Source organism: Hibiscus syriacus, unplaced genomic scaffold, assembly GCF_006381635.1.
Source record: "Hibiscus syriacus cultivar Baekdansim isolate YM2019G1 unplaced genomic scaffold, ASM638163v2 tig00111648_pilon, whole genome shotgun sequence".
Classification (NCBI taxonomy): Eukaryota; Viridiplantae; Streptophyta; class Magnoliopsida; order Malvales; family Malvaceae; genus Hibiscus; species Hibiscus syriacus.
In genome coordinates, this window is record NW_024063145.1 from 3485846 (window position 1) to 3496176 (window position 10331).

At 36.7% G+C, this 10331-nt stretch overlaps 1 protein-coding gene across 1 annotated transcript; it reads left to right on the plus strand.

Annotated features, from left to right (window-relative positions):
* Positions 1-1458: 1458 nt before the first annotated feature.
* On the plus strand, positions 1459-10061 carry LOC120166872. The gene is given in 11 exon segments (XM_039176051.1): positions 1459-1583; positions 1629-1837; positions 2112-3047; positions 3049-4785; positions 4873-4976; positions 5715-5784; positions 6424-7236; positions 7675-7877; positions 8814-8937; positions 9145-9351; positions 9675-10061. Coding segments are annotated over 10 exon segments (4491 nt in total). The 5' UTR covers positions 1459-1583; positions 1629-1681; the 3' UTR covers positions 9816-10061.
* Positions 10062-10331: the final 270 nt, after the last annotated feature.

The following is a 10331-nucleotide window of genomic DNA, read 5'->3' on the forward strand; positions in this document are numbered from 1 at the left end:
ATGTCTCCCTATTGAAGTTGATGGGATGACACCATGATGCGGATTTCCCATTATGACATTAAAATCATTACACATTACTGTAGTTGGGCTGTCAACTTGATCAACTTGTTTAGCCAACCCATAGTGGGAGCTTAATGACAGACCCCGAACAACACGCACTTCAACAAACTTTGCATACATCTTCGTATTGACATTTGAATAATGGTTTTGAGAATAAACCATCATTTCAACATCATTACTGTTCGATAGTTCGAACGCTGTATAAGTTAACAAAAACAATGATGTTGGAAATCTGTACTGCAACGACGACATTCTTCTAGTACTTCCAACATGAACATTCCTTGAATCTTCGTTATCAGCTCCTCAAGAGTTATGTTTCTCTTGAAGGATATTTTAACATAATGATTTGATACGAACACAACACCGGTTTCATCTTCTCGAATTTCTCCATCATAATAAACAATAGCTGAAATTCGCGTCATTCTTAGAGTTTGAAAGTGAGACAGTCTTATATCTGCAAAAAAAAAAACCTGAAACAAGCCTAATTAAATAAATAATATATGAATTAAAATATAACACAATAAATTTTTTTATTCATAAACGTAAATAATTTAAATAATATAATTTTATATTATTATTGTATAGGCAAAACTATTTCGACGTATCCTCCCGATTTCCGATTTCACAACCACAAAAATTAATTGAAAAAATTAGTACAATATTTTTTTCTTCAAATAATCATATATAATTATAAAAAATATTATAAAAAATTACCTTACAACGAAAGATTGAAAGAACTTATGAATCAAATATAAGAGGATTGTCGGGTAATATTTACGGGTTGAGAGGATTGTCGGGTGATATTTACGGGTTGAGAGGATTGTTGTGTGATGTTTTTGGTTGAGAGGGTTGTTGTGTGAATGTTCATGGGATGAGAGCGTTTCATTTATAGCAGAGAGGAAAAGCTTTAAAGCTGAGAAATACAGATATAATTATACAAGGAGCGGCCCATGCACTGCGCCTTACCCTACGTGGCATAAGACGCGGCCCATACATCGCACCTTACGTTGATGTGGCTCCACGTGGTGTAAGGCACAACCCATGCGCCTTACTCAACGTGACACCACGTCAGCGTAAGGCGCGGTGCATGGGCCGTCCCTTACACTACGTAGAGCCATATTAGCGTAAGGCGCAGTGTATAAGTTGCGTCTTTCTATTAAGGATGTTAAATAAAAAAATATATTTAATAAGATGTCTGACAAAAAAAAATAAAAAATAAAAAAGTTAAAAGTGATTTATGGGAAAATTCGCCAAAATTGAACTTTAATCTCAAATAATTAGGTGTTTTTTTTTAACAGATACTGCGTCGTCTGACTCCATGTTAATAAAAACAAAAGAAGCATTTAACTAAATATGAAGATTTTCATAATTACCGTTTGTTTATTTTGGGAACCTCTCTCTCTCTCTCTCTCATTTTACGTTTACTGGAAAATTATTGAAGTAGCAGTGACCAATACAGAGGGAGTCTTGTTTGAGGTCTGTTGTATTCAATTTCACTTGAAATCTTTCACACCCACAACAAATCAAATACCAAAAATGAATCTATGGGTCCAAAATTTATCATCAATTTTCTAACCAAAACCTATCCTTCAACGCTTTTGAAAGCAGAGCTAGAAACGCCATGAAGTGCCGATCCGTGGCGTGCATATGGTCAGGCACCCCTCCGATCCACCGCGTCACAGCCACCGCCGCCCTCGATTATCCTCCGACTCTCTACACCGGTGGATCCGATGGCTCTATCCTCTGGTGGAACCACTCCAACACAGATTCCCACTCGGTAACAAACTGACTTCACACGATTCAAATTAGGGAATTAATTTAACTACAAGATTCCGACTCTCTTTCATCACCATCACCATCGTTATTATTAAGAAACTAGCTTATTATATTTGTATTATACAATTGAAGGACCACAGAGCTTGCATTGTTTCCTTTTTCCTTTGTTTTTTGTAATCACGTTTAATATTTCTATGTAGTAAATCTGGGTTTTGTTAGGGTACAGTTCAGATCGTTGATTTTAGTGAATGACGGTTGGAAATTGTCACGTTCAGGAAATTAAACCGATTGCTATGTTGTGTGGTCATGCTACACCAATAGCTGATCTCGCCATTTGCTGTCCCATTGTAGTATCTGGAGAACAAAATACAGTTAATTCAAGTAATGTTGCTTTGAACTCTAGCTTTGATCACGGTGGTGCATTACTGAGTGCTTGCACTGACAGTATGTTGTGCGTCTGGAGCAGAAGTAGTGGTCACTGCAGGTGTAGAAGAAAACTGCCACCTTGGGTTGGCAGCCCATTGATTATTCGTACATTGCCTAGGAATCCAAGGTATGCTTGTGTAGGCTGTTGCTTTATTGATGCTTCCCATTTATCTGACCATCATTTGATGGAGTCTGCTGAAGGGGGTGAGATTTCAATGGATAAAGAATCTCAGAGCAGGAAGCCTCCTAAGTGTACTGTTGTTATTGTTGATACGTATACTCTTACCATTGTACAAACTGTTTTTCATGGGAATTTGTCCATTGGGCCTTTGAAGTTTATGGACATTGTTTCTTCAGTTGATGGAGAAAAGCATTTTTCACTCATGGCTGACTCCTTTGGTAAGCTACAATTGGTTCCCTTGCCAAAGGACTTTCATCAAGATGGTGAGGGTGAGACTAGGTTGCAGAGATCTTCTAAGCAGGAAATAATGACATTGGAAGATGGCCTTGTTGAGGCTGGACAAGTTGTGTCAATTGCTACGTGTAGGACCATTGTTGCTACTGTGATAAAAGATCGATCTATATTTAGGCTGTTGGGAAGTGGCATTATAATAGGAGTGATTCTTTTTATGAACAATGTCCTTTGCATTGAAGACAAGTATGGTCAGGCACAAGTTGTAGGGGCTATGTTTCTCAAAAGTGAAAATTCTGGGAATGCACGAAGTACTGGTGAAACCCATGAATCTGAAATTTTTTTAGTGTGGAATAATAGAGGATCTGCACTTTTTTTATGAAATATCATATTTAGATAACACATTTAATTCTGAACCTCTTTGGAAAATCTCTGCCTCTTTTTTTCCCCTAGCTGCAAGGTTGTCATTTTCTTTTGTCCAGTTGAGCCAAATACTTCTTCGCGTTGAATCAGTTTGCTTCACTGCCGAAGATCAATTTCAGTGGAAACCACGTGTTACAATCTGGTCACTTAAACGGAAACATGATCATGGAAAACTCTTTGATAAATGCAAAATGCTTGGAGAAGGCATTTCTTTTCTTGGCTGGACTTCGGCTGCTAGTTTGGATCATAAAAACGAGTCTTTGGGTGGATGCAATACCAAATTAACTTCTATTCAGAGTTCTGTTTCCCGCTCAGAAACATCAAATAGCATACATGTCGATGATAGTTGTTATTCTGTCCCTAAGGAAAAAATTGTATCTTCTTCCATGGTTATTTCTGAAAATCTTTATGCTCCTTCTGCGATTGTATATGGCTTGTTTAGTGGTGAAATCCAAGTTGTGTGGTTTAATTTTTTTCGGGGGCTTGATTCTCCTGATGGAAGTCCACGTCTTGCAGTAGACTCTCATATATCCAAACAAATCTTTGCAGGTCACACGGGTGCTATACTATGTCTGGCAGCACATCGAATGGCGGGTGCTGCTAAAGGATGGAGTTTTAGTCAGGTTTTAGTTTCTGGAAGCATGGATTGCACTATTCGTATTTGGGATCTTGATTCTGGTAATCTCATTACAGTCATGCACCAACATGTAGGTCCTGTGCGCCAAATCATTCTACCCCCGGCTCGAACTGAACGCCCTTGGAGTGATTGCTTTCTTTCCATTGGAGAGGACTCTTGTGTCACTCTTACTTCACTTGAAACTTTAAGGGTGGAGAGAATGTTTCCTGGACATCCCGACTATCCTGCAAAAGTTGTTTGGGATGGTGCAAGAGGTTATATTGCATGTCTCTGTCGGGACCATTCCAGAATTTCTGATGCCATTGATGTTCTATACATATGGGATGTGAAGACAGGGTGTAGAGAAAGGGTCCTTCGTGGGACTGCTTCTCATTCGATGTTTGATCATTTCTGCAAAGAAATTAGTGCAACTTCCATTTCTGGTTCATCACTGAGTGGAAATACATCAGTTTCATCATTACTTCTTCCAATACACGAAGACGGGAGCTTAACTCATTACAAGTTAAATAATTCAGAAAATGGAACTACTTTGTCAAAAATGACTGGAGCTAGTACTTTGCTAGCAAATAATAATAAAGTGAATTCTGGAAGGGGACCATATGTTTCTCGAACCAGAAAGCAACCCATTAAATGCTTTTGCCCGTATCCTGGAATTGCTACCCTGAGCTTTGATCTTGCAGCATTGATTGATCCTTTTCAGAAGCACAAGCCTATAGCCAAGAATGGTAATGGCCGAGAGAATAGGTATATGAAGGAAGAGTGGAGTGAGACATTTAGTATCCATCATATGACTTCGGATGATGGCTTTAACAATGATCAGAGTTCAACAGATACTGTAGAAGAGCATGACTTGATCAAAACTCTTGAAGAATATCTTGTTCGATTTAGCTTGTCCTTTTTGCATTTATGGGATGTGGATTGCGGTCTTGATGACTTATTAGTAGCTGACATGAAGCTGAAAAGGCCTAACGATTTTATAGTATCTTCTGGTTTGCAAGGTGATAAAGGGTCTTTGACACTGTCATTTCCTGGTTTTACGGCAAGTCTTGAGGTATTTTGAAGGAATTGTGCTGATATTGACATTTATAGTCTATTTGACTTATTTCAACAGCTCCTGACTTGTTAATTAACATTTCAGCTTTGGAAATCGTCATCAGAGTTTTGCGCAATAAGGTCACTGACAATGGTTTCGCTTGCCCAACACATGATTAGCTTGTCCCACTCAAGTTCAGCCGCTAGCAGGTATCACACTTGTTCCTCCAAAAGTAGTGCACAGAATCAATATACTTTTATATTTATTTGTACACTATTATTCTAATCTCCATTTACTTTGCCATGTTAGGTGATTTACAACAAAAAGGCATATTTTTTCCTTTTGCTTAATCACTATCAAATAGCTGTTGACAAAATTGAGTAACATTTAAAATTCAAGCCTAAGCAGATATTTTATGTTAAAATTATGACATTATTTTTGTGGATGGAAAGGTTGATTTTTTTATTGTTGACTGTGACCATACCTAAGGGCATGTTGCTAGAAATGGATTCTACCTTTCTATATTCCAGGATACAATTCTGTTTAAGTGAATGGTTATCCTGTCCATATATTTTCTGTGAAATGATAATTATTTTATGCTCATAAGGCTTGTAAAATTATGTTAAATGAAGATTAGTTTCACCTCTTTAAGATATCTTTATTTTGGTCAATCTTGAAGGTGATACTGACTATAGGATTAGTCTGAATGACATGCATGTCCATCTTCTTGTTATTAGCTTGATGTTTTGTGGGTCCATTGCATTAATGCTGACATATTTCATAATTATGTGCCTTCCTCTAAAAATTAACAATGCGACATTTTCATTGAGCAATTATTATTCCAGCCTGTGAAATATTTTTCCCTATATTTCTCATTTGTTACTACTAGCCATTTGCATTTATTGGCAGTACATAAGGATTTCACCTTTATTGTCAATTCTTTGCAGTGCCTTGGCCGCGTTCTATACTAGGAATTTTGCAGACAAATTTCCAGAAATAAAGCCACCTTTACTCCAGGTCTCACATCTTGTACTGATAACTTGTGTGTTCAATCTCTGACTTTTAAGTAAAAATTATGTAATGATAATGGATTTATATTTGCTGCATTCTACATTTGATATGTTGTCATTGAAGAATATGTTGCCACGTTGTAAGTGAGCACATTTAAGTTGTGATTCCTAAAATGTAATTATCAATAAAATTTATTTTTTTTAAAAAATGAAACGGTATGTTCCTTCTCACGAGTTACAAAGCAACTTCTCAGTAATTTTTATCTATCTTCTCCATTACCAGCCTCACAACAATCTCCTTTTACAATACAATAACTTATTCTTTCAACTTTCAAGTACACTAAAGCAAGACACAACCTAGAAACTAATAAACATATCCATAAAATACAACTTCAACTCATCCTGTCTCAGGAGAAAAAAAGGAAATCTTGAAATCAAAACCATGGTTGGTTATAAGATCTTGGTTTTTGTTTGTTTGATGGGTTGGGGAATGAGAATTTTTGATTGGATTAGAGTGCCCTGATTTCTGACAGATTGGTACTTAGTAGTAAATTGGCAGCCAGCAGAGATGGTGTAACTAGTTTTGATTACTATTGGCGTATTCAACATTGTGTTTATCTTCAGTCTGTTTTAATTATCTTTACAGCTTTTGGTGAGTTTTTGGCAAGATCAAAGTGAACATGTACGTATGGCAGCACGGTCTTTATTTCATTGTGCTGCATCAAGAGCTATTCCAGCCCCTCTGTGTAGTCAACAAACAACTAAGTATGCTCAACTTGTGAGATCTCTGAATGGAATTGAAGAAAGTGAAGATGAAATTTCAAGAAATGAAGAAACGACTATGGTTGGACAGAGTTCTGAATGTTTGTTGGAAACTGAAGGGACTTCCCAGGTTGAGAAAGCTAAACTGCTTGCATGGCTAGAATCTTATGAAATGCAAGACTGGATTTCTTGTGTTGGGGGAACAAGTCAAGATGCTATGACGTCTCACATTATTGTTGCTGCAGCACTGGTAATATGGTACCCTAGCCTAGTAAAGGCAAGTCTTGCCGCATTGGTGGTTCAACCGCTGGTGAAGTTGGTTATGGCAATGAATGAAAAATATAGTTCCACTGCTGCAGAACTGCTTGCTGAGGGAATGGAGAGTACATGGAAGGCATGCATTGGAACCGAGATACCTCGTTTGATTGGTGACATATTCTTTCAAATTGAGTGTGTAAGTAGTCAATCAGCCAACTCAGCTGGTGAAAACCCAGCTGTTCCCGCATCTATCCTTGAGACATTAGTTGTGACCCTTCTTCCAAGTCTAGCAATGGCTGATATTCTTGGGTTTTTAACTGTGATAGAAAACCAAATTTGGTCTACCGCATCCGACTCACTTGTCCACCTAGTGTCTCTTGCAACTCTCATCAGGGTAGTGCGTGGCTCTCCAAGAAGCTTGGTTCAGTACCTTGATAAGGTTAGCATACACTGCACCAAGTGAGAAACAGTACATATTAAATAGATCATTTCGTAAATACATCAAAAATATTTTAATAGATCAATTTTGTGATACTTGTCTAGGTTGATATATTATCTTAAATTTGGATGTAATATATTTTTTATTCTTTACTGCGCAAGATATTTCCATGAAAATTTGGTGGTTTACTGTCATTTGATTTTCTTTGTTTGTGCTTGTTGCTTGCTTCTGATAAATTTAAACAACTTCATGGGCTGTCGGCAGCATATATTTCTTTCTCCTCAGGTTTTCCTGATTAAATTTACTCGATAAAGCATCCACTACACTCATGTGTTAAGAATCATTGTTACTCTCTTAGATAGTAAATTAGACTTTGCACACCTATTATTGTGTTTGAAATGTTATTGTGAATTATTCTGATATTGGACAGATTCACAGGTGGTTAAATTCATCCTACAAACTATGGACCCTGGCAACTCTGTCATGCGCAAAACATGCCATCAACGAGCAATGACAACATTAAGGGAGGTTATACGTGTGTTTCCAATGGTAACCATGAATGAAAGCTCAACCAAATTGGCTTTTGGTGATGCTATTGGGGAGATTAACAATGCTAGCATTCGGGTGTATGACATGCAAAGGTAATCATATATTTTTTGAAATTAAGGAGGCAGTAATTAGGGTGAAAAATTATTAAAAAGTCATTTCATCCATGTGTCATGAATATGAATACATTCTTTCTATAGCGTTTTCTCTATCCAATTTTTTGTGACTTTTGAGAAAAAACTTGCATTCAGTGGAGCTTAATGTGAAAATGGGACAATCATTTATTTAATATAATTTAAGCTGAATATTAAGGTTGTGGCTGGATATCCCTGTTTAGAATGTTGCTGGCAGTAACAGGGAACTGGTGACTTGATATCTCTTTTCTCAATATGCATCTACAATGATTCGTAGTTTGATTTTTGCTTTTACATTACTCATGTCATCAAGTCTATTGTATCGCTTGTCAATAGTCAATACTGTCCATCCATTTTTCTGGCTCTCATGCTTGTCTAGTCAAGTTTCAGGTGTCTTCTTATTAGAACTAAATGATTCCAATAGCTGTGCACCAAATTTTCTACTGTAAAAACATAGCATAATGGTTTTCAAGTTACTCTGATCTATTCAACTGGAAATTCCTGTTCGCATCAAGTTAATATATAAACAGCTCTCCTCGTCCCCCACTCTCTCCCATTTATTGGAAGCTAATGGCTTTTGGGGATTTTCATTATAGGCAAAAACGGAATCATGAAACATATGTTTCCCTGTCAAAATGTAAAAAACCATGAGTGAGAATTCTATCTGTAGGATTTTAGAGGTTACGAGACAGTGATATCTTGTTCTTTCATGAAATTGATTGTTTGACAATAATACAATTTACTTTTTTTTTCTTTTTGTTTGTTCACTGTTCTTGTATTGCTATCTTTCCAGTTACTTCATTGCGACAAGTTTCTGACCCTGGTAGCTTTCATATTTTTTCTATTAGGAATGAACGGAGAGTAGCTTCTGTTTACTGTATTTTTTTCTGTATGTAGTGTGACAAAAATCAAAGTATTGGATGCAAGTGGACCTCCTGGACTTCCGAGTTTTCTTTTAGGAGAACCTGAAATGTCGGTAACTACTGTAATATCAGCTCTGAGCTTTTCCCCTGATGGAGAGGTATATCTAATTAGTCTATTTTCCCTATTACCAGATATTCCATTCTTGTAAGTTACTAATGCACATCTTAAACTAGAGTCGAAATGATTTTACGTAGACAGATATTTACTTTTTGTCTATTGTTGTTATCATCATTTTACAGTTGGGTGAACTCCAATGCACTGATGTGTTTCTCTTTAAATCATTTACATATCCTACTATTTGCAGGGTTTGGTAGCTTTCTCTGAACATGGGCTGATGATCAGATGGTGGTCCTTGGGAACCGTGTGGTGGGAGAAACTGAGCCGGAACCTTGTTCCTGTCCAGTGCACCAAAGTGATTTTTGTTCCTCCAGGGGATGGATTTTCACCCAGAACATCAAGAACAAGCATAATGGGAAGCGTTTTGGGATATAGTACCGAAGCCAATTCACCGGTAATATTTTGTCCCCATTATTGGTAAAGAGAATTAAGTCATTACAGGATGATATATATATATATGTCTCTATGTTCCTGTTTCACAGTAATGTTTGTGCTTTTGAGAAGTGTGGAACTAGACCTGTCAATTTGACTTGAAAACTGACCCAATCTGAACATGACTTGAACCCGAAAATGAAATATGACCTGAACTCGGAATTATCCGAAATTAACATGACCCAAACAAATAACCTGAAATGATCTCAAGTAGGATGTCAAACTTCATATTTGCTTTGCTCCTTCCATAGTTGAACCTCATTTGTTTTTCCCCCCTACCTGCAGGAGAGTGCTGCTAAGAGTTATTCTGATGGATTAAAACTCTTGATTCATAGCCTTGACCTTTCTTACCTTCTCCAATGGGTTGGCAAACGTAAAGTAATTCTTACAAGGCATGGCGTTGAGATAGGCAATTTCTCGTTATAACAATGCCGGAAACTGCACGATGTAGTTACCTTCAAACTCGAATTCGGACTTCAACGTTCCAACGGATGCATTTGTGTGTAGCAGAATTGATGTTGACAAGGTCCTTGCATAGTTTTCTTGGGGTTGCACCTGTTAGTACAATCAATTTTGGTTAGAAAATGGTGTATGTATTATCCATAACATAGACTGCTGAGTTACAGAGAACTTATTAGTCTGATGGTTACAAGAATTTTACTATTGTAATTAGACGTAGACTTGGATAGTAATATTAAAACATTCAACATATAATAAACGAGTTCTAGATGCCATATAAAATATTAATATTAAAACAGTATATATATAATTAAATCGTCTGTGGATGAAATATGTTGGTTAAAAAATGATTAACGTTCTAAAATAGTGTCTCCGGTCCGGAAATAAAATGTTGGGAGTAAAAAATGCTTCAAAAACTTTTTAAAATCATTATTTAGTTATACGTTAAGAGTTTTGTTTTGTTTTTTTTCCTAAAATAAAATA